This window comes from Halichoeres trimaculatus, unplaced genomic scaffold, assembly GCF_033239565.1.
Source record: "Halichoeres trimaculatus isolate MK-OKI-2021-1 unplaced genomic scaffold, fHalTri1.1 fHalTri1_scaffold_16, whole genome shotgun sequence".
Taxonomy (NCBI): domain Eukaryota; kingdom Metazoa; phylum Chordata; class Actinopteri; order Labriformes; family Labridae; genus Halichoeres; species Halichoeres trimaculatus.
Window position 1 is genome coordinate 17,007,974 of NW_027437194.1, and position 25,786 is coordinate 17,033,759.

Sequence of the window (25,786 nt, forward strand, 5' to 3'; positions counted from 1 at the left end):
TGAGCGCTCAAACAAAGAGACAGCAGCACTCAGTCAGATATTCAGGCACGTTGGATCCATTACATTAAAACCAACAAACAAACCCTGTCTTGTAAAACTCCAACTGTTACTAATAAAGCTTGTAAGCAAGACATCTAGCCATCCTGAGTCAGCCAATCTGCTTAAGTTTTGTGCATGATGACATAATATTAGGCAAAAGCTTTCCCATATAAGGTCCTCTGTCTTCGCCTCTGCCCTGCACAGACATGACATGAATCTCACAGACTTCAGCCCTCGCCACAAGACACTTCCTGTAACATGACTTCTGAAATGTGAAAAGACCGCAGCCCTTTCTCTACTCCCTAAGAATTTCACTGGAGGCAGGAAGTTACACACGAGCCTGGGAGTTGATTAGCATCCCATCAGTGCTTAAATATGTTTACTCTCATGGGTTTTGCAGGGAATTTATGATGTTTGATGAAACACTTGACGAAGTGTAAGAAATAATCTGACTGGTCTACGTTCTGAGCTGCAGCAGAGGCAGCGCATGATAAAAATCTAGCTGTACAAACAAATCTGTTTTCTCTCCAAACTGAGTTTCTGTACCCTCTTTTCTCCTGTAATAAAACCTACTGACCTCTTTATATCTGCAGTTTATTTGTTGCCTTCTTTAGGATCAATTGTTTCTACAGTTCATCTCTCAGCCTCAAAGAATCAGATGTCTTCAAAGTCCCAACGGAAAAAGACAGCGGGCCAAACATCAGCAAACTGCTTCTTCTCAAGGACAATTTTCTCTATTAGGGGGCGATATGGGGAAATATGTAAGGATTTTTCTATGGCTGGATCAGGATCTGGGTAAAGCAACATTTTTTGCCCTAAATTTTTCTCATCTTGTGTTCAAACTATTTTTTAGCACCAATTTTGCTCTTTTCTGCTTCCTTTTATAACTTTAATCTAGTCATGTGTCCTCTAATGTGTTGTTTGAACTCTCACATCTTCACATCATGATAAACTTCTGCATGAGTTTCTGAATGTACAGAGCTTTTACTTTTTACAAGTATCTTATGCACAGTCCAAATGAAGTTTAGTGTGACGTTACTAGATATACATGATTTATTTCAGTTCCCCAGTTGGTACATTGTGGATGGGAAACACATGGAAGCAGCAGATTCTTTTTTTTTCAGCTTCTGCTCTGCTCTTTTTGTCTTTTCCAAAATCCCTTTGAATTTTCTTCCATTGTTCCATGATGTACTCTTCTGCCAAAAGTTTTTGTATGAAACGACGTGGCTTTCTTGACATTAATTTCCTGATCTCACATGCACTACAGGATTTGCCGCCCAGTCTTTGGCTGTATTAAAACTACATTTATTGTAGCAGGACCATTAACATTTGTAGCATGAAGCAACCGGTCATTACCAGTAACTGCACAGTGGTAAAATCAGCCGTGTGGAGACAAGCGCAGCAGCACAGTGGTAACACCATTATGTGGCTTGAATCCCATTCATGTAATCACAGTTGGAAGGACACTTCATTCATTTGGAAGTGTCCCTCCAGTCTGCAGGCCTCGCTCTGGATAGTAGCCATTCACTCTTTGGATTAAACCTTTTTGCTTCCTGCTTTCACCTGGGAAGATTGAAGACTTTTGTCCCTAAGTGCAGAAAAGGTTTCGTTGCTAAAACATCATGCTATCTTGAGTCAGTCACTCGGCCAAAGTTCCTGCTCATTATTTATCTGCTCTCCACCGCTGCTGCCTCCAACCTCTCTTGATTCATATTTATAGACCGTGGATGCCACACATTCTTACTGTGACATCTATTTATTTTGTATCCATGTGAGAAAGACAGCGTTTGACTGAAAGAGGTTTGGATTTATAAAGTGCTCTCTGTTCACCGCAGAATGAAGCATTAAACATTGTTGACCACATACAAAAACACATATTTAATGAGACTCTGACCACAGCTTTTTCTGTTTTATTGCTTTAAAGAGTAAATGTTTGAGAAATCTCCATATATAGAGTGGTATAGCATTGTATTTTCACACATCCTTACAAGGAGAGATCTCTTTTTGCGCTCTCTTCCAAACAAACACACCCACTCACGGGCACGCTGAGATGGAGACATGGGGAGATTAAGAGAGAGGAATCCGTGTCCCAGGGACGTGTCCATTCAGCAATCTCTGAGCAGCGTTCTTCCTGCCATTAACCTCTGGAGCTGCCTGAAAGAGTACAGCAAAGCCAGCAGATGCCAGTGATCTCTGAAGAGATCTTACACGCTCTTTATTGGCCTCCACATTGAGGAGCAATGACTTATTTTATTGACTGAGTCAGGACCGAGCTGATAAACGCTGACAGGTGTGAGTGTGAATGAGTTTGTGTCAGACACTGAGTGAGCCAGTGAGTCAGTGGAAGCTGTGTTCCTGCCCGCCCTTTGTGAGTAACACTCAGCATGTTGCTGCTCTATAGGTTTCCAAGACATTGGTATGCATACATCAGCCCCTACCATACATTCTCCACTTCCCGCCACTGATTTACTTGATAATGACACAAGAAAAACACTGCTCCAGAGAAAATGTGCCACCAACACTGTCACTTCCTCATTCTTTCCCTCCCTCCCACCCTCCAAGTATTTCCCCTATTTATAAAGAGGCTGGACACAATGGCACACTCTTTATGTCCCATTTGATCCTTTTTAACCACAGACAAAATCATATGACCAGCAGAAAGAATGCTTTCTAATCTGAATCAAAACTAAAGAAAAAAACAACTGCTTGAAAGTGTTGGGACATTAGATGACTGAAAATAAAGCAAAGTAACTTTACTTATACAGAAAAAGTTATTATGATGTAGCGCTTGTAATTATAGTGGATTACCAATGAAAATCTCAAGAGCAGTCAAAGTTTTGTGTTAAAGAAACATGTAAAGAGGCCCTGAAACTGAGCCTTGGGGGATGCCACATTTAGTTTTTCTTTTCTCTGGTAAAAGGTAAGCACATAAAAGGCTCTGCAGACAAACTTTACTCTGCCAAATCTTCTAACTGATTATGTTAAGGTTTTCTTTTACTTGTATTATTTGTTTATTTTTATTTTTTTAAAAAGTTTGAACCCAGACATTTTTTAACGACAGTGTCAACGGATTAAACATTTTATTTTGGGATAAAAAGAAAATTAAGTCAAGTCAAGTCACTTTATCATACAGAAGAAGGCATTTTGATGTCAGACAACCTTTTTTTGTCCATTAGATGAGTCATGAAAACCAAAACAGAAATAAAATGAGATAAAAACAGAATCAGATAATTAGAATTAAAAAGGCTCTAAAATCAAGGCCTGGGAGATGCCACTTTCAGCTTTCAATCAAATTTGTTTTAACCGTAACTTCTTCTCCAGAAAAACTGAGGCACATTCAGAGCTTTTACAGACCAACTCCATTCTACCAATTATTAAAGTCGATTTTGCTTGTATTTGCATTTTATTTGTTCATAGAAACTAACAGCAAATTCTTTGTGTCAGCATTAGGTGCTAAATTTTTTCTGTTTTATGAAGACAAAATACTCTACTCTCATAAGTCAAATCTATTTACAGTATTTATACACAAGAGGTTCTTTGATGTTGCACAATTTTATTTATCATCCGGCCAATAAAGTCAAAACAGGAATAGAAATGAGGTGAAAAGCAGAATCTATATCATAGAAATTCAAGGGGCCTATAACTGAGCCCTGGGGGATGCCACTTTTATATTTGTTAACATGTTCAAACCGTAAGTTCTTTTTCTCAGTTAAAAATTGAGGCTCATAAAGACCAACTATACTCCCCAGGATTTTCTGTTCTATCATTTAAATTTTCCTTGGCTTGTATTTAGTTTCTGGTTCATCAAAAGTTTATTTTAAGTGTATATAGAAATACATTGAAAAAGCCTCACCCACTTCTTTGCAGACGTACAAGTTCTTTCCATGGTTCTATCTAACCGGTAAGGCTTGCGGCATTTAGTAGTTGTGCTCCTTCACATTTCTGAAAGATGACATAAAGATATGATCAGATGACAACAAGCATAAATAACAAGGCTCTGCGTATGTTTTTGTTCCCATGATCATACCCTGCATGGCTGTACTTGTGGGGACTTTAAAAGTGCGCTGAGTGATGAATGAGGTGTGCACAGTATTGTGTAATCACTGGTCGGTTACCACACCTGGTAGAGAGTCAGTGAACTGTCATGGATTTAATAGGTTTTTACCTGCATGCGAAAAAGCAACACAAAGGTTAGCTGCAGTGAAATCTGTGAGCAGCAAACAGTGTGTATAAAATCATTATTTGCTTCATATAAAAGAAGTTTTTTGAAGGAACGTTTTTTGTTTTACTCTGTATAATATCAAAAATGTGTTGGATATCCTCACCCTGTCTTGTCATTTATCATGTTGTTTTTTAAGGGCAGGTCATTTTGGTGGGTGTACAGTCTCTTGTAAGGATGTTGTGATATTTAAAGAGAGTAAACTCTCTATCTTATCTGAAAAATGTTACATAAGACGGGAAGCGGATAGGAGAACACAATGCCTGGTGATTACAGGAAGTAAATCAACAGATTATGCATTCATAACATTTTCTGCTTTGAAGCTTTTTTCTTATGCTTTTAAATTTACATACTTTGAATTTGACAAAGTGAGTTCTTACGTAAACACAATACTGAAAATGCCAAAAAATTTCTTTAACTTAAATCTATGTGTGTCATTGCAGCTCACAGATGGAGGGAAGGCAGCCAAAGCAAAGATGAGCATTGGAGACATCATTCTGTCCATTGACGGCATTTCCACAGAGAGCATGAATCACCTGGAGGCCCAGAACAAGATTAAGGCCTGCACAGATTGCCTGAGCCTCACTCTACAGAGGTAACCGTTAAACACATTCAGCTTTTATTAAACAGTGCGAGGAATTGAAAGTATCACATTTTAGACTTCATTACACAAAGTTCTTACAGATTGATTCAACTCAAGGTTAAATCCCAAGCTCAGACCAAAATTGTAATTACTTAAGCTTACTTAATTCATGCTTTTCCCAGCTTCTTGATTAGTGCTAGACTCTAAAAGTCTTCAAAGTTTGCTTTTCTGCTTCTTCCATTATATGAACTCGACCTCCTATTTTGGGCTCTCGTGTGTACTAAAGCTCTGGTGCGAGCATCAGGAGCACTTTAAATGAGCTCCCTTTGTTCCCGAGGACATGCTTCAAAGAAAAGAAAACAAGGATTCAGCAGAAGTGCACCAGGGAAGATGTCCGTCCAAGGAAAGCTTCTAGTGTCTAAAATCTCTTCACCTAGCACAGAAATGACCACAGAGTAAAGATTTTTTGTGGTAACCTCAATGGATCCCAACAACAAGCAGTCAAACCAAACCCAGAGCATTTTTCTGCAGACTCAGTGTCCACCCCAACCAAATAAAGGCGCAGCATGCTAGCTGTAAAACATGTTGACAGAAAAAAAACTCAAAGCTTGGTTTGCGTGTCGTGTCATTCCATCTCCACATCAAAGCAGAAAGGAGCCTCTGTGCTGTAATCCTGGGAAAATCGTCTGAAAATAGCTCCAGCTGCATGTAATCTGCAGTGGGGAATGGACGCATAATGTGACTTCAAAGATCCCCCGCTCGAAGTTCATATCACATGTAAACAACATGATTTTCCTTTTCACAGACAAAACATGATGGGCGGTTGATTTTCGATGACAAGATTTGAATTCACTTTAATTGCGACCCAAAATTCAAGTCTATTGTTTTAGTGTGAAGACAACTTAAAAAAATGTGATCAAAAAGTTAACAGCCTCTGCAAGCTCTATGCACAACTCAACAACACAGTAGTTTGATAAATATCTCTGCAGAGCAAAGCTGCTCCACCCATATTTCCAGTTTAGACTCAGTTTTATTGGCCAGGTGTGTGCAAACAAAGAATTTATTTATGACCTTGCGATGCTGTCAGTGCTCACACAAAGAAATAAATGTACATCTTCCACAAGGATGACAAAAGCTTACAAATTACAAAATTTACGAGTATATGAAAATAACCACAGCTGTTTGACTGCGAAGAAATTTGTGTGTTAGATGATCTTTGTTACGATCAGATACATATTATTTTGGTCATAGAAAACATTCCCAGAGTGCCAAGACGTGACGAATGAGGGTACAGTTTCGTACTATTATGTCACTAAGCCATAGTTTACATTCCTTGTGCTTTGAATAGACACTATGTGCTCTGTGGCGAGGTGTGTAAAATGACATCATCGGACCAAGAAGTTACACGACAGTTCAGATTGAGTCACAAAAGTTAAAAATGCAAACACCTGTACTTGTTTGTCAAACAGAATTGGGTATAAAGCGGCTATGACATCATTCCAGTGGCACGTAATGCCGTAATAAACATGGAAGTTTGCAATTATTAACACTGAAGTGTCATTTTCAATACAAGGCTTCCGCATATTGTCTCCATAGAAAATGGGATGCAGTCATTGATGCAAATATGTTTTAGTTATTTCCCTGTTGCTATGTGACGGGAAAACATGTTCTCATGAGGGAGGAAATGGGCTTTCTCAGAGTGCTCTTCTCATCCTGTAGCTCCGCCATGCAGTAGATCATGAATGTACTGTCCAGATGAGTCGGACTGAGTGAGGAGGTGTTGTGTGTTTCATGACAGACTGAGAAACCAGGCTTTCCTTTTCCAGGAGTGTGGGCTCAGGGAAAGATATTAAAGCAGTGTGTGGTAGCAAGATTCAAGCCCAATTTTTATTTTATATTTTTAACTAGTGTGGTGACTGTAAAATGTAGTAGTGATATGAAGTAAATGTTTTACCAGACAAAAAGATGTAGGTTAAAAGTTATTTCTGATCAAAAAATATCAAGAGAAGAAAATTTGCTGTATTAAATTGTCAAAAAAGTTGCTAAGAACCAAGTAGAAAAATTAAAACACTGCAAAAAACTGCAGATGCCTCAGCCTCCACTCGAGACTGGCTCCAAAAGCTGAGAAATCCCCATGAGGTCCCTTGCGGAAACGTCCAATTTTACGTTTGCAGCCTGGTCCAGAAATTGGTTTTGATTAGAGTTTCTCATTCCTTTACTTAAACCATGGCTGGTGAATTTTTCTATTACTGTTATAAAGGACTTGAACATGCATTTGCACCATTAAGTGTATGACTCATTTGATTGACAGCTGGGAGACCAAAAGCCTGCCATTAGGGATGTCCCAATCCGATACACTGACCGGTATCAGCGCCCGATATGGCTATTTTTGGAGGATCCGATCGTATTGGATTTCATTATCAAGACGGATCCAGTTTTCACTTGTTTTCAGCACTGTCACGCTTTACGGCTGCTGTAAATCAAACCATGTTGCAAACATGTCAATTGTGTGGGACTACTTCTCTTTGGAAAGCAATGATAGTGAAACAGTGTCTTGCAATATTTGTTCCTTGAGGAGGTACCAACAGGGCTCACTTTAACACAACAAATATGGTTTGTCATTTACAACAGAATCACACAGCAGAGTACGAGATCTATCAGACAAAAGGTATCGGTATCAGATCAGTATCGGCAAAGCATGTGAAAAAATTGGATCGGATTGGAAGTCAAGAAATCTGTATGGGAACGTCCCTACCTGCCTTAGACCATTGTAGTCACTTTTCTACCCGGGCAGCTGAATAACCAAAGCTTTTGGGGTGGAGGAGAGTGCAACTCATGCAACTTGATGCAGCTTGATGAAACTTGAAGAAAGCACCTCTAACTCAAGGCTAATTGTGGCCAGAAGGTCTATTTTTAGACAGCCCCCAGCTTTTATCTTACAATGTATTAACCATGATGTAAATCATGTGAACATTTACATTCTCTGTCAAGTGCATTAGCAAAACAAAGTATCTCTAGTTACATCTCACTAAACTACATTTGGACTGTGCACAGGCCAACATATAGAGCTGAAGCTCTGAACATTCTGCAGAAATTTCAAGTACTCTTAGAGCTGACGTCTTTAGATTTGAATTAATCATGATGTGAAAATGTGAGCGTTCAAACAACACATTAGAGAACAAGAAACTAGATTAAAAAAATCCTTACACATTTGTCTCATATCGCCCCCTAATGGAGAACATTTTCAGCAGTGTTTGTTGATGTTTATGCAGCACGTCACGGAGAACTGACTGTTAATCATCTGGTATCAAGAGACAGTTGAGGGTCAGATGAGGTTTGATTTCATTAGTCTGTGATAATGGCACAAATGTGTTTGACACACTTAGATACTGATTTTTTTTCCCGAAGTTAGTTTGTTGTAAATTCCTAAGTTTAAGAGCTGGTATCAGTATGTTAGTGATTTTACCAGCTGCTGCTTCTCATCATCCATTGTTAATGTGTTTTCGCTGTTGTTCTGAATGACCTGCAGTAATGAGTGAATTTTATGGGTACTTTTTGTTCTACTATTACTCGATGGAAATGGGCCGAGCTGCAAACAGTCAGCTGCACCAGCCGTCCGTGGGAAGTCTCCTTAGGAAAGTATGATAATTGATGTTTATTTATTGTCAATGAAATATGCAGCGTAGAGCAACGAAACTGCTCTCCACAAAGTTTGTGGCCGGCTGCACCTGGTTCCAAAAACCTCAAAGACAATCACCAGTGCTGGCTTTGCGATTTCAACCACAGCTCTTTTTTTCAAAGCAGGAATTTGTATCAGCCACTAGTGTTTGTGCTACTATTGGCATATGCTAAAACAATCTGTTGTATGGAATGAAATGCTGCATGATAGAAAGGATAAACAACACAGGACAGTCTTAGTCAGTTCATAGAGCCTGCTTTTCTTACCTGTTGACTGTCTCACTGAAGCTCCACAGTATCTGATGCAGATGTTACTTTTGTCTTGTACCCCTGGCCTTGTTATTAAAGCTTTATTCCACTAAGCTAGGCAGCTGGGGGTTAAATGCACAGATATTCTCATGCACGGTATATAAATAGGTGAAGCAGAGGACAATACAATATCTCCCACAGCCCCTCTGACTCCTGGCTGCCTCACCCAGCTGTGGTGAGTGGTGAAATGAAGAAATAAGGGATAGGAGCCTGTTTTAACAACTTGGACCTGCAGTGAAAAGACAGTTTAACTCAAGCTGCAATGTATTTAATCGTGGTTTCTGTGTCCAGAGATCTGACCAGAAGAAAATCTCCAATATACCCCCCTACTGAATATATTTTTGTCTGGCTTTGTGGTCGATCTTTCTTCCACAATTCCCTTTCCAACAAGAGCACACATGACGGGAGTTTCAGTGGAGGGGCACAACAGGAGGACACAAATGGTATGAATGCCCTCCGTTATTGAGCTGCATGTGACTGCTGATATGGACAAGAGCACAGAGTTCTTACTCGACACGTGGACACACAGAAGACACGCGCCAAAGCCATGTTAGTGAAGTATCCAAGCAACTGACAGCAGCAACAGGCTGTCCAGTTAAATGTTAATAAGCTCTGGAAATAGCAGCCGTGTTACTGTTATTGTTAGCTCTGTCACTGCTTTCAATCTCCACCCTCATCCATGTGAGCTCTTCTTAAAAGTGCAAAATCCTCTCTTCTAAGATGCTCGTTATGTGTGAAATATGAGGGGGGAGTCAAAGAGAAGGGCATGGATGCAAGCTGTGAGTGTTGCCACTGAGCAGCATAGAAAACACAGAGAGAGAAGTTGTTTTCCATCCCAGCTCATTTCAAATCTCTCTGTTGGAAGTTTTTGTTTTGCTTTCCAATGTTTTTTTCTCTTTGTGATGCTTTGGTAAAAATTTCACGAGGTGAGAAAGCTGTAAAAACAATCTGCGTTTTCCTGATCTCCAGCAGAGATTCATCATTTATCATGAGAGTTCAACACGAGATGTCAGATCAGATTGAACAAGGAATATCGTAACTTGTGTTACTTTCAGCTTATTTCAACTTTTGACATGTTTTTATAACCACTATTAACTCCAAGTCAGCTACTACTTAGCCATCCTTCCATCTGCTTATCCTGTTCAGGATCGCAGGTGGCTGGAGTCTGTCCCAGCTGTCTTAGGGCGAGAGGCAGGGTACACTCTGGACCAGTTGCTGTTCAATCACAGGGCTATCTCACGCACTCACACCTATGCCAGAGCATGCACGGGGAGACTCATGGGGAGAACATGCAAACTCCACATAGAAAGGTCTGCCAGGTGAACTGGGAATCACACTGGTGACCTTCTTGCAGTGGAGCTAATTCTTGCGTCACTGTGCAGCCCTCAGCTAAATGTGTAGAATATAACAGTGACAGATTTGGCGGGGTGGCCGGGACAAAAATGTAGACCAAAATTTCTGTATATTATGAGTGGGTCTAATTTAGAAATAAATTCTGAGATTAAAAGTTACTAATTTAACTTTGAAAAGTTGTAATATTGAGTAAAATGGGCAGTATTGAGATAAACTGTGGTACTTGTGAGGTAAAGTAGAATCTCTCATTATTTCACATTTATTTTTATAGCATTTGTAGTTCATTTATTGATATTTAATTCTTTTTTGACTTTTCTCTTTTTGTTTTGACTTTACAATGATAACTTGACTTTTACTACAATAACTTTTTATTCACAAAGTTTTTTTTTTTTTTTTTTTAATTATGACATTTTTTATTTTGCGGCTCTGACTTTTTCTCAGAACAATGACATTAATCTCTTCGTAACTTTTTTTTATCCCTCCAGGTTTGGTTCTTTATCTCTATTTAAATACTTTATTCTTTTTCTTTAAATAATCACATTATTCTCTAATTTTTAGACTTATGACTTTTCAATGTGTAGTTTTGACTTTTGAGGTCAATTATTAAGACTTTCATGCACTATTATGACTTTTTTCCCACTGATCACTCATTTAGATTGTGAATTTTCACCCCAAACTTTGGCCATTGCGTTCTAGCAACTTTTTATCTGAAACTTAAAACTCTGTTTGTTTTTCAGTATTTTATAGAACTGTGACTATTGGCTTGGATAGTTTTAGCTCATACTTGTCTTTTTCAGTCTTTACTTTGTGTTTTAATGCAGTAGGTCTAATTTTTTTGTTTTATTAATGAAAAGAGATTGGTGCGTATTAACAAACATTTCAGTGTTGCATCCAAGTTAATGTCCCATTAACAGCATAGTTGTGCTGTATTATCTTCATAATGGCCTTTTTGCCAAAAATCACGACTTTTTTCCAGTGGACTCAGCTCTTCACCACGTTTTGATAACATTGATATATTCTATTTATAATACATCTTTGAACCAAAAGTACAAAGTGCCATACATACACACATTTAAATGACTTTTATAATTATGATATTTTAAGCCGTTTTTATGACTTGTTACCTTGAGTTATGGTTTCACATGAAAACTTTTTCAGCTCAAGGCCAAAAAGTTTTCATTTCTCTTCTTTTAAAGTTGAAACTGTGCTTCCATGTGTTGTAAAAGTGTAGTAAAAAAAACAATCCTGGGTAAATTAAAGGCTTCGCTTGTTTTTGCAGTTTTCCCACCGTGTTAAAAAATGCATGTGTAAGTCTGTAAGCTGGTGAGACGTGTGTGCGGTGAAAAAGCCGTGTCTTTCAGCCTCTCCATCATGCAGTCAGATGCCATACGCCGCACTGTTTCTCTTGGCTCTTAAAGAGACAGGGTGGAAATGCGTCAGTGTGCTTTTCCCTCAGGCTTATTGCTCTGGTTAACCTCCTCCTTCTCTAATTTTCTGTGTGTGACAGAATGGGTGCACATACGAGTCTATGATGACAAAAAACACTCTCAGACTCTTTCTGTTACTGACTTGTTCCCTAAGGCTGTCAAGATTATTTCTTTCACGATATCCTGCACTTCATTTTTTATCTTTGAGGTGGGTTTATAGTCTCACAGTTTGGTCCATAAATAGAAGCTGCTGATATCAGCATCAGTAATGTAATAAAACATGCATCCTGATTAGATTAGGAGGAACCAGCTGAAATGTGTTCTGGACTGAAAGAAGCCAGAACAGAATCTTTAACAGGGGAAACATTTCCCGTGCTACTGAATGTGCTCATAGTACAAATGTAAAACATGTTTTTAAAATTGTAAAAACTGCATCCTAACCTGTAACATATGTAGTCAAGGTCTTCCTCTATGTGGAAACTTTTTTAATACTAAGGCAGAATCTGTTGAGCTCAGTCTGACAGTGATGCATGTGTTTAGGAGCAATAGTCAGCTTCTCTGTCGTACCTTAAAGTGATTAACCAAAGATGAGCCAAGGCTACCTTTTCCATTGTTAACAGTCCAGTCAGCAACTTGAGAAGTGCTTGATGGTTAGATCAAAAACAGACCAAACACACCCTCCAGCCATGTCTCCAAAATTCCAAAACCAACACTGTCATGTCTTGGTTCCCGACATTGCTGTAGCTATCTGTTTCTGGTGAGTCATAGTTTCACTATAAACTGAAGAGTGATGCCTGGTTGACACTTCTGCATCAACTCTATGGCGCAGATACTGACAAAGGCACCTCATAACGGCAATACAGGGTAGTGTCTTCTGTATGATCGTCAAAGAGTCTGTTTCCTGTCCCACTGTGTCTCTGCTAACTTTTACACATTGATTCTGACTCTGTTATGTTATATTGTAGCTGATACATGTAGCCTTTTATTAAACAGGAGCTAACCCTTGGAGGAATAGAGAAGAGACATTGCAGGAGGTGAAATGTATGGCTGATGTACAGTGATTCTGAAAATGTTGAATCTATAGGAAACATGATCCCGCTCAGTGGACCAAAGACAGGGCTTGCTGTCCAAGTTGTTTCGATGCATAATAACCATTTTGAGGAGGTGTACATTGTTTACATGGGTAAGTACTCAGGCTACACAGACCTATTGTGTCAATTCATACAAAGGTATAAACCAGGCTTAAAGGGGCTGTGAGGACTTTTAAAGTGATATTGGAAAAAGTCTCACTCCTAGCTCGTAATCCACACTTTAAAAGGAGATTATCAGCTCCAAAATAGATTGTTTCTAAAAGCTGCAGAAAATTATACTTTTTACGTGTATATGTTGCTGTTTTCTTAATCAATCTGCTGCCAGGATAAAGTCATTATCCTGGTTTAGTCACCTCCTGGGGTCTTGTGGTGACAAAGAAATGTAATAAACAGATCAAATGGTTACTGTTTGCATGGTTTAACATCAAATTTCAGCTCTATATATAATATTTTCACGATAATGGATGAAAACACATTCTTTTCAGATGTTCCGTTACCCTCCTGGACCACTTCTTTGGGAATCAATCATTAACTTAACTATTTTTACTCTTGAAATGCATTCAGACTCCTAACATTGAGGCAAACTCCTTCACCTTCAACATGACAGGCCATTTGGGGTTATAATACAGTCCAGGAACTGAGTTCACCCTTGTGCATTTACAGTTGGACACCACAACAGGATTTCAAGTGTGTGGGCCCACACACGTGTTGTCTGCTCTCCCAGCGTTTGTCTCTTTGTCACAGCAGAGTAAAAAGTAGGTCCAGCCCAGCAGGGAGGAGGACAGCACAGAGGGGCTGAGCTGAGCAGATGTTAGCAGGACCACCCCAGCAAGTGTTTGTTCAGTCTGCTCTGAGAAAAGACAGATAGAGAGTGAATCCACCCAGAACTGGGCCACTGATGGCAGACACACACTGTTTCATTGTAGACGGGTCCTGTTTGTTAGGGAATGTGCTGTTTGATCTTTAGACCTTTGACTGTTTTTCCTGGCACATCACGCTGCCTCTCCATAAGCATGTCCAATATTACAAGCACAGTGGAAAATAAGCACAGTCTATATTAGCTGCTAGGTGGAAAAGTGTAGATGGAAGTATGGGCACGGATCAACATCTGGCTGGAGGGTGTGGCTTTTTACAAACTGTGTGCCAGGCTCAGTCTGGGAGGAAGTACACCAGGGCTTGTTGATTGTTTTCCTAACATGCCAGAGAAAAGAAGGACCCCAGCGGGACATACCGGAGCTCCTGGTCCAGAACCAGCCCTGCTGACTCACTGTCTGGTCTTTTTGTTGTTGTTATTTTTTCTAATGAGGGATCAGGGACGTATTGTCTGACTAAATATAGGACACGCTGCAAACAACAGAATCTGTCATAATTTGTGTGTCAACACTTAGCTTGAAAGCAAAATTACCATCTCATGCTCAATGGAAGAAAACATTAAAGAGTTTTTTAAAGTGTCTATCCAAGACATCTAAAAAAAACAAAACAGACAAACAGACCACCCCACTCTCCCAAAGGTGATAAAACTGAGGCAGCTGCTTTCATCATGAGTGTAAATCAGGAATACGACTTCAGAAATCAACACTCTGGAGTGTTCACATACAGCGGGAGGTTTTACATCTTAGCACTTTGACAAGAATTGACACAGAATTATTTTAACAGTTTTCCAAAGCAAACAACGCTAAATATTTCCTGCTTTTCTGAGCGCCTTTTCTTTCCAGTCAGCCCGGTCAAGTTTGCAATTAATGTTCCACAGCTCGAACTTTGATAGAAATATGAAATCCAGCACAGTCTATGGGATTTTTTAAATATATATATTTTTTGGAAAGTAAGCTATCTTGTGTTATTATAAGCCATTAATGTACTTTAGCGAATACGTTGTCCATTGTTTTTTTTTTATTTCAGGAGTTAATTTATAAATGGGGATTCCTTCATTTACCACATATTTGAGGTGGATCAGGTGGTGGCAACCCCTCCCCATAAGGATTTACTTTTTTAATGTTTAAGCTTCATAAAGAGGAGTATAACCCTTTTTGAATTCTTAAATATTAGTAAAAGAAGTAGATAAGATTATTCTAGATAGAAAGGGTGAATAAATGCTTTTCACTCGATCACAAAACTTAAATTCTTAGACCGTCATCTCGTCTGTAACTGCCTTCTCATTTGTGTATGAGCACGTGCTTCTCGCACCCCATTTTGTCCGCTCCTGTCATAAAAGCCCATCTCCTTAGACAAAACAAAACAAAAAATAAAAGCAGAAACAAAATCAGAATCAGAAAAAGGAATGAATTCACTTGCTGATATAAAGGTTGTCCAGGTTGAGAAATATATCTTTGTTGGTGAAATGAATTGCCTGAAATATCTCAGATATGTTTACCTTGATTAAGCCATTAAAGATAATAAAACTCTTTAAAGAAGAAATTTCATTGACATGCAATCCAACCCTCTACAAAATGAATACATTAAAGAACAAATGCAAAGCTATGATGGTGTGAGTTTGCATAGATTTCATACTTTGCTTTCTGTCTTACAGACCCTCAAGTGCCCCCAAAAATGGAGTGCCCAAGGTAAGATGCAAAACCTAATAAGAAAATAAAGTTCTTTAGTTGACTTTAATTTCTTCTTTTATAAAATTCTTACACCACTTTATTTTGAGCAAACAAGCTTATGGCGCCCTTCTGAGATTATGTCAGAGCCCACATTGGCTAAGCATGCAGACACAGGAAATTGTACACCTTTAACTTGTGTGACACAGGCATGACTTTTTATTCAGTGTGATTTTTTGCAGTGCTTTGTCTTTTTGGTAATGCATGACTTTGATCATAGATTTGTTGTGTGTGCATGTTGTGTGTTTCCACCTTTAATCCAGGATGAACCTCAGGAAATCATAAAGCCCGTCCCCATCACTCACCCTGCCTCAAACACCGCATACACCAAGCCAGTCAGTCAGCCCAGTCCTGCTTACAACAAAACTGCCCGGCCTTTTGGCGCCGGTGGCGGTGTCCTCACGGGCTCCTCCACCCCAGACGCCCCTAAAGTAGCAACCATCCCCTCTGCATCATCCGCTTTCACGCCAGCTGCCCCTTCTCAACCACAGCCTCCATTCCCGCTGAAGTCGAGCCCAGCACCTGTGGACTCAACTCCAGCCAGCTCAGTCCCAAAGCCCAGCTCTGGTCGCTCTCCCTTCGCTTCCCCTTACTCCTCTTCCTCCTCATCTAACTCCTCCTCTCCAGCGAGAGTGACAGCCCCCTCCTCCAATCCTAATGTCCCACAGTCCTCTGTCTATAACACGCCCATCAACCTGTACTCCTCGTCCAATGCCTGTGAGGTGGCTATGGGACAGAGACGAGGTCTTTTGGAAAGCCAGGGTCTGTCGGAGCACTTCAATGGGTAAGTACAAGTCATCAAACACAGGTCGTGTCTATAAATCTGACGTACCAGATGCTTTCTCTCACGTGGTTTCTTTATTGACCCAAAGCCTGCAGTGCGCAAATCACCATCATCATCAGGTTTTGTATAAGTATGAAATATTAGTGCAGTAGATCAAGAAGGTTCCAAAACTTTTAGTTCCAAGAATGACATAGTTTCTGTGTTGCCAGTTGTTTGTCAAGAGCCAAAGACCCAGGTAGATTACACAAATCAGGCCAGTGATGTACGGGGGTAAGGAAAAAGGTAATTGCAATATACCGCCAGACCAGTAGAGGGCAGTAAAACAACAATGAAGGCTATTCAACAAAACACTTGCATGGTAAGTAATGATTCTTTCAACCAATTAATGGTCTGCAGTGTTGTGGCTCCACCTTCCGAGATCGGGTTAGTCTGGCACCCCTACAGAAGGGTGCCAAAAAGTGGGACGGCTCATCTCGGATATTTCAGGGTCTGTCCCAGTATTAGTCAGTGGAAACGCCGTAAAATGCAAGCCGTGCTGAAACGAACCAAACTTGGTGGCAACGGGACTATAGTGGGAATAACAACAGTGCATGTGTGATCCACCAATCAGAAACTGGTCCTCTGAAAAGTACTACGCCACAGGTGGGGCTGTTTTCAGGGGTAAATTTACAACCCTAGAACTACATTTAGACCCTCTGGTCAAAATGCAGTGTATATCAGCACTGATGGAGTGCCTCATGTCCAGTCCAATCACTCAACAATGAGCTGTGTATGGTGTATCTTACACTCTCTGGTCAGTCTGCAGGTCCAGGAGGAGTTGTGGTTCACAGATAACACCTGAAATGTGGTCATACAGTAAACAAAATGTTTTGTGTGTATCTCCTTATGTCCTTTTCAGCCCAGAATATGTGTCTAATTTAAAAAGCCAACATTGAAACAGCCCATCACCCTTGTTTTCACACAGCTGCACTCAAAGAAAATCCCAGGCATGCGGCACATCTTGTTCAAATCTTCTACAGGGCAACTGGAGAGGGAACGGAGTCTAGACAACACAGTAAATGATGCTACTGCCTGCCTATCTGTAATCAAAAGTGGGCTTTGCAGCTCTGCCAAACACACAGTCTGCCCAACAGGCACCACTGGGTTAGCACTTGTTTCTAATTAGCCAGAATCCTGGCAGGTCTGCGCTTGTTGGGACCAAGGACGGAGATAACTTTGGCTAGCCTGAGCTTCATCAGCAGGGATTTGGCTTTGAGGTTGGGTTACAGAGACAGGTTTAAGTGATTTGACATCTATGTTTTAGTCTCGATCACCTGAAAAATAGGTCAGAGAGAAGTACTGTAGCTGTTTCAGATTTAAAGCTTCTATTAATTTGTTTTTTTATTGTATTACTTTTCCTTTTTTCATACACAACAGAGGTCTAATACTGTGCTATCTTTTCACACTTTTTACCACCGAAAATCTTGGACTGCCAGCTTGGAGGTGAATTTGTTGCAGCATGTGCGTTTTTCATTCTGACCTGCATGGTTTGTGTAAGCCTTAGTGGTTTCCTCATTCTACATTCTCTCAGAAGGGCCTTTCATGTGTTTATGCTCACTTCCTGTATCTCAAACTGCTCTTTTCATCCTCTTCCTTGGCTTCAACCTTTTTCCATTCACTCCTTTCTTTGCCCACAGGAGGAAGGAGACACAGACACCAAGTTAGTGCTGTGAATGATAATATATGTGCCACAGTAGCTTTCTAACTCTGTGGAATGTGATTACAGCCTTCACATCCCCCTGGTTTATGATTACCAAAGGCATGCGTGCACCTCTTTGAGCTAACCACTCACAAACCTCACAGTCGTGCTCATCCGCTCGCTGTACATGCTCATTTCAACCGTAAATAATCCCATCTCTGAGGCTCCGCAGGACACCCACTGGGGGTCAGATCACACAGCTCACTCATTTTTTTACTGTGTTTACATGTAGATCAACCTGGCCTGTTAGCCAATCTGCTCAGTCTGTCCCTGCTCCATGTCTTTACTGCTTCACCTGCTGCTGTTGTCAGGATGTTTACTCAAAGCAGGAAAAATCAGTGCTGAGTTTATTCTGTCAGCTGAGAACAGCCTGTCTTTCATCCTTCATCTCCACTCACCTGACACTCACACACACATGCAGAGACACAATCATCCACAGGATTAGTGCATACACTTAGATTTTTGTTATGAAACTAACTTATGAACAGTCCTTAAACTTCACGAAGCATGTAAAAACCTCATATAAATGTTATTACCTCTAGAGTGGCATCAAGTTATTCCAGGAAAAAGCAGATTCTTTATTCAGAAGCACACTACTTCCACCTTGTGGTCACTTGAGGTAACTGTCACTTTAATCTCCCAAACCCTTTCTGCTGTGAACACAGTTTTTATGTTTCATTTCATCACTTAAATCAACTTTACACCTTGCTACCACCATTTATTGACTTCATTAAGACATTTAAGGAGATCACTTTAAGTTTTAAGATGACTTCTGCTCTGGTTTCTTTTTGAAATAGTGAGCCTCAGAGAAGTCCAAAGTAAGTATGGGAACAGTATAATGTTTTTCCAATGCAGTATCTGCTGTATCATTCTGAAAAGTTAGAACTTTTTTTTTATCTCTTGCTTTTCTTTGTCTTCTTTTTCTGTCTTCTGATGCTCTGACTGCAGAACTCCTCCAGCTAGACCTAGGAGGTAATTGTGTAACATATAACCAGCGAGGTATCACTTTGAAACACGTTTATACAAGCCACACTTTTAATAAACAGGACTAATTGCGAATCACGAAAGGTCTTTATTTAACAAAAACGACTCAGTGGTTATTGTCTCACGTGAGTTTATTTAGTATGTTTGACACAAAAGACAGTCTAATACACTGAATGCACATTTCATGGCATCTTTTGAAGGCATCCTGTTGCTAAACAAGATGGCATGTGAGCGAGCATGCAGGAATATACACATACCAGCCCATACTTTGAAACTGAGTATGTAATCAGTGTCTTACAAACTTAAGCCCAGAAAAAAGTACAGAAATCTGTTTGGTTGTTTTTTTTGTTTTGTTTTTTTTTTTAACTATCAATAAATCAAATCTTGTTTATAACACAAAGTGCTTGACAAAAGAAAAGAAAAGAAAACAAACAAAAAAAAAATCAAAAGTAACCTGATAAACCCACATAAACTCACCCTTAAGTGTACAACCTTCCACCTTCAACCCACCAAAACACACCCCCAATGCACAAGGTGAACACAGTTTAATTAAAATCTGTGCAGATGCCTCTAATAACATTGTAACGTCTGTTTATTTCTCTTTTAAATATATTTTGTAAGGAACATGCATTTGAGGGATGTGCAGCAGAGCTGGGTGGGTTGTGCCCATATAAAAAATGCAGAACAGCTTATTCTGCTCTTGATTCTTATTTTCAGCCCAATCAGTGATCATGGGCCCTGCTTCAGTAGTCAATAGGAGTCTGCTCCAAGAATCTACACGCCATGTCTGACTCATCTGGATGGGGCAACTTCAGGCTGGTGGTGAGTCATACAGATGAGTCCTGGTACCATCTCCAAAGTGAAGGAGACTCATCTCTGCTGCTCGTCCCACAAAATCATGTTCCTTACAAATGTTGCTCCATTAAAAAGGGGAATAGCTTTCCAAAAGTATAAGATTTATGGCCAAGAAGCATTGTTACAACAAAAAGATAATCTACCAAACTCAAATATCTTTACTTCATGAGCCAAGTTTAAAAATATAAAAATAATAACACAGTCTTTATTCTGGACTCTAGCACTACATCACCTCTGTATGTGAATCCTGTGTGTTGGTTGTTTTAGAGGTTTTTGTCGTTCTTAACTTTGAGATCTAACAACGTGATGGTTGTTCAAGTTATTCGTTGCAGAAGTGATTTCCTGAATACTTGAAACACAGATGCTTTCCATGTGAGTAACCACATCCTCCAATCTGTCCTCAGGAAACTGATTGATGAGCCCGAGAATCACGCGTCCCCGCTCAGCGACTCCAGTAAGAAACGTCTGATTGAGGACACAGAGGACTGGCATCCGAGAACTGGCACCTGCCAGTCCCGCTCCTTCCGTATCCTGGCCCAGCTCACTGGCACTGAGAATGGTGAGTTACTCCACCATAAAGACCTCTAGCTCTGGAGAAATAGACTTATTTTGAGGGGGATGAAAATGGTCAGAACTTTAAGGGTTGTTTTTGGATAGGGATACCAACTTTAGAGTTTTATTGGCATCAATTATCTTTGATTTTGGAGCTGTTTCCTTTTTGTAATTTTTTTATAAAAGAACGATAACAGTCATAAAAGCCTCTGTGTTTGAAAAACTCCATCGGTGTTTGATTTAATGTGTTTTTATATTACTTTACTGACTTTAAGTGACACTGATGGTTATACGAGCAGGCTGCGGCTTTAGGCCTCCTTCCATTTAAAGGGATTTCTCTAAGTGCGTGTGTTTATGTGTGCGTGAGGATCCCTTTAACTGATATAAAATGACATTTACAGTTATTCACTTATTAAAATGAAGTAAGATGAGACATTCGTCTTTCATCCTTCTTTCTCCTTTTACCCAATAATGTTTCCAGAGTGGTGTGGAAAATATTTGACGAGATTTGAACATTTGATATGAATCCGATGTTTCTGCAGCTGGAAACAATCGGGGCGGGATGAGTCCAGGAAGTCCCATCAGGGTCTGGCTTGAGGGGATGGCAGTCATGTAGCCTTCTTTGACAGGATTAATCTGCTGAAAGACGAGTGAAAGAAGAATTTATTTTAACATTTTGTTTCCCTTTGTGTGTGTTTTTTTTTTAAGAGCAAGTACCAGAAAACAGTGGAAAGAAGTAAGTAATCTTTGGTTTCTGATTCAATCAAATCTGGTATGTGTATGAGTTTTCAATCTGTCTCATTCTGGAAGTTTGTCTCATGTGTGAGAGAAAAACTACAGGTTATATCAGTAGTGTTTTCACTGTCGCTGTAATTTCTTAATCAGTTACAGAATTGGCCTTCAAAGCTGTCATAGAAGCATGTCAGGGAGCCTCTAATCCAGGGTTAAACCGCAGTTTCCTGATCATATGCTCCCACAGTATCATGCTTAATTAAAGGCTTAATACATAAAAACCGCACACCGAGAACTTAAAACTGAGACGGTTGAAGGAAGACTTAACATAGACCGTGATTTCTACGACTGCACTCAGTCTTAAATCGGTTTAATCTGCAGTAAACACAGCCTGCCCTCCTCCGCACCACAGCTCCGACCAATCAGCATGTCACTCACTGGAAACTGTGGGTAATTAAGTGGTATTGTGGGTAATGGCGGCGCAGCCAGAAGGGGATTCCTGCCCTCCTCATGTTAGTGAGATCTTGTTTCTGCGTCCTAAAGAAGGGAGGGATATTAAACAGCTGTATCGCATTATAACTCAATCCACATCTGCAGAAAGAGAGTCTGAGTTGTTTTAAACACCAACACTGCTTTTTCTTTTTTCTTTCTTCTTATCTGTTCATGTGCTTCCTCTTGTGTTAACTTTTCCTCAACATTCTTAACCTTTAAACTCTCTTCTTTCTCCTTTTCTCCCTTTTCCTTCATTCCTTCATTTAATCCTGGTTTTATGGTGAAATCAGAGCGAACAAGCTGGACCCAGAGGTGATAGGACAACAGTACAACAAGCTGAGAGATTGGCATCACGATGTCTCAGCACGGTTGCTAAATGTGTAGTCAGCACAGTTTCTTTTGTCTTTTTTGTAACTTATTTATTTTGTTTCGACCAATACAAGACTTAGATTAACTTTAGCACACTACAAAAAAAAGAAACATTATGATTACACTCGTATATACACACCAACCAAAGCCAACTTCTCCTGTTGTATAAAATGTCTGATGGTACGTATGAATGCCTACATATAGATTGTTACATTTAAAAATGTTAATGCATGCAAATCAATATGGTTTATTTGGAAATCTTCACATGCTATAGTGCAGTGTTTCTTCTTTTTTCCCCCTCACCTTATACTTTGTCTTTCTGAGCATGTTTGTGTCATTTCCTCTGTTTTCTCACTCACTCAGAGTGGTTTGATTTGCCAGCATTTGTTTGTTTTACTTCAATAAACTATTTCCTTTTCCTTTCTGCTGTCTCTTATTTCCTACTCTTGCTCTTTCTTGTGTTTCCAGAAAATGAAGGTTTATGATTTGAAGCTAATTAATCATGCAAGGAGAGAAGAGGGCGGAGAAATTACTGCAGTGTACTTTTTCTAGTGATGAAACAAAACGAATTCAATCTGATAAGAATCCTTTCTGTTTAGCTATGCTCTGGTAGCACCTGTGAGAACATTACAAATAACACTAAAATGCACTTAACACGTGCTCTGTGTTCTGAGTTTTTCCCTAAAGTTTCACTTTTCCATGAAAGATGTTGAGTTTCTCCTTTGTCTTTGATTAGTCAACAACATTTTTTAAAAGATATATATTGAATAATATTAAATATTATATTAATATTAAAGTTATTTTGGGTTTAATTGCCTTTAATTGGATAGTAGAGAGGACAGTGGATATACTAGGCAACAGGGCAAGAGTGGGAAGTGACATGGAGGAAAGAGGCCTCAGGCTGGATTCAAAGGTGCTGGGAATGCTTTCAGTAATTTTCCTGGATTTCAAAAGCTTCATGTATGTATGTAGGGAAAGATACCAATGACCAAATTCTGTCTGTGGTACCAAGTACTAATCACGTAAAATTAAACCGTACCATGTTAAGGTAACTAAACACACATCTTGTGACTGTGAGGGAGTGGGAGAGTAGGTAATTTTTTCATGGTGGACATAAACACAGCACTGCAAGTTTATACACTGAAGAATACATGTGTTAAACTGGAATATTTTGTGATTTAATCATTAAACAAATTATTAATTATCACATAAAATGAGTAACATTGAGTACCGATACCAATTGCCAGGTACCGGGCATCGGTACCGTGTTCCAAATGTGAAAGTTACCCATCCCTTTTGAAACGAGAGGAAATAGTAGTAGCAGTGTACTGTAGCTGAAAACAGAACAGCATTAGGATCACAAACTGAAGAGCTGTATGCCGAACTGGTCTGTCTGAGCACCAACAGGATTGCAGTATGGTTTCTGGGTGAGCATGTCTTCATCTGTATAAAGTGGATCTTCCAAGCCCTTCATGTGCAACCTTAAGATACAATATATATTGAATCATCTAAATATACGGCAAAGATAAAATGAATGTGTGTCATATCTCAGGAAATGTTCGTAGACTGGGCTTCATGTACAGCAGATTCGTGTACGTCATCACTACTTAAATTGTTTCCTTATGTCGGTAATTGAAAACCTTATGGACAGTGGGCAGCAGTGCATGTCTTTATTTCAGGGTGCCCCGTAATTGTAGTGATTGTTTGCATGTGCCACTGAAATTTCAACTAAGTGAATCTAAACACGAGCCAGTGAAGCAGTGGTGGCTCAGTCACAGATGCCAGATGTTTGCCACAGTTTGTACCTAAATATGTTCAAATTTCAAGAAAACATCACCAAAAAAGCACACGAGATAAGGTAAGACCTGTAGGTGTTTGCACAAAAACAGAAAAAATGAATTGTATCCCTGATATAGATAGAAAAGTTAGTGTTTCTTTACTCAATGAAGTATGCATTTCTGTTTCCCAGTGAGCCTGTTGATAACACCACTCCAGCTGTGCACACCTCGCCTGCAGCAAAACCTTTTTCCAAATCTGCAGCAACACCCAGAAATGGCAACGTCGTCCCTGCATCCTCGTTTAAGAGCCCAGCGGCCCAGAACAAATCACCCTTCCAGTCTGGAGGTCTACCAGGTGAAGGAGCACACTCACAAACCCTTCTCTTGATTTACTGCCTCTTAGTGAATTAAGTCAGTGTAGTTGCCTCTTATCGCCCACAGAGGGCAGCCTTATGTCTTTAAATCACTCCTGCTTAGCTTTGACATTTATTGCAGCTTTAAAGCCTGACACTAAGCCATTTAAGATCATGAGCTCCATAAAAAACCAGAGGTATTCCGTTAATGAGCTCAGATTATTGGCTTTTCTCAAGATCCCTTCGGTTAAATAGATTGTGAAAATGAGAATTATGTATTTTATTTTGTGTGAAAGCCGCTCTTTAAATACAGCGATCCCTGCCACGGGACCTGGAGGTGGTCAGGGTAAATATTTGCTGAAAGGCATCAGTCAGGGGTCATTATTAGCAATACTCAGACACAAGTAAGCAGTCATACATGAACAGATGCACTATGTGCCCCGTAGATTTCCCAGAAGGCCTTTAAAGATCGGCGTGCTAAAAGGTACCACAGGGTGAGAGCAGGAGAGGCCACAGTTAGCCCTCTGTGTGCTTGGTTATTTATCAGATTAACACATACTTCACTTCAAGTAAACAAGTGCGTATCTCATGGTCAGGAATGTGGAGTGAATAAAATAATTTCACTTCAATGAGTTGATAATTCAGCCACTTGAAGTCCTCTAAAAGTAAGTAATTAGGAAAACTGAGGCTGTGTATTTAGTCTGGAGTTAGTTTAAAGATGTTAGAGTCGTGTTTTCTCTTCTCTAAATGAGGTCCTTTAATCCAGTTTGTCACATTGACTCAGTTGCTTTGCTCTCCAGTCCTCTGCGTCTGTATTTAGAGCGACAAAACAAACAGAACGCAGATTTGCAGTCCTGCTGTGATTCAGTTTGGACGTCTTCTCAAACAGACTTTTTTCTCCTTATCTTCCTCATACAGCAAGACAGCAGCGACAAATGTCTGTTCACTCTCTGTCCTATTTAATGTGGCTCAGCCCCCAGTCTTTGCTCTTGCCAAAGGATTCATTTTAAAGTGACAGCTTGTCAGCATCCAGCTCTCTGCCATTTTTTAACCAGATAAACTCGTACAGTGAGAAACATTTTGACTCCAGTGTGATTCTCTGCATCAATCTGACACTATTTTCAATAATCCAAAACCATAGATGCTGGGTCATGAACATATTTAACAGAACACAGTATTTCTGTGCCATATTGATCCATATTTCATTTCATTATTTCAATTTTCAGTGAAATGTTTTATTAGAATTGTTTTCCAACAGAAAGTTAGACTCTTTTTCAAAGATTTTTATCGTATTGACGCTAAAATTCTTGTGAGGGAACACTTCCACAACTGATTTAAATACTTAACCCTAGTCGGTCAGCACTCCTTAGCAGTGGTCTGTTATTTCTTCATAGAGAATGGTTACTTTAGATATTAAACAGCTGACAGAGAAAACCTAATCCTGCACAATTAACAGAAAGGAGTCCATTTTATTTTCTCATGACTGGTTGAAAATGTGGCAAAAACATCAGTTTCTAGATACTAATCAGTTACATGGGGACTGTGGTAATACTTATGATCTATTGATATAATTGGAATAATCATTATGAATATGACGCCAAAATTCTTGCTGGTGCTGTTCTGAGAAGCTTATGGGTTTTGCTGTTGCTCCCAGGCTGGACAAACCGTCTTTAGAGACCTGCGTCCAGAAAGAAAAGGTTGAAAATACAAAGGAAGGAGGGAGGGATGCTGAACGTGAAACCAAAAAGGGAAAGAGAGGAATAGGTTTGGATTTATATGAGTGCTGGAGGAGGTGGGATTGAGATCCTGCTCCTGATACTCTTCTGTAAAAATTGATGAGGCCATGACAA

General features: G+C 39.7%; 1 protein-coding gene across 3 annotated transcripts in view; it reads left to right on the plus strand.

Annotated features, from left to right (window-relative positions):
- The window catches only part of pdlim5b (PDZ and LIM domain 5b), a 45,549-nt gene that overhangs the window by 15,245 nt on the left and 4,518 nt on the right, over positions 1 to 25,786 (plus strand). For all 3 annotated transcript variants that reach the window (XM_074690888.1, XM_074690886.1, XM_074690887.1), the window contains exons 3-8: positions 4,702 to 4,853; positions 15,227 to 15,260; positions 15,563 to 16,083; positions 20,065 to 20,219; positions 20,921 to 20,948; positions 23,775 to 23,938. In XM_074690888.1, coding sequence (XP_074546989.1) covers positions 4,702 to 4,853; positions 15,227 to 15,260; positions 15,563 to 16,083; positions 20,065 to 20,219; positions 20,921 to 20,948; positions 23,775 to 23,938 — 1,054 coding nt within the window. The remainder of the gene's footprint in view (positions 1 to 4,701; positions 4,854 to 15,226; positions 15,261 to 15,562; positions 16,084 to 20,064; positions 20,220 to 20,920; positions 20,949 to 23,774; positions 23,939 to 25,786) is intronic.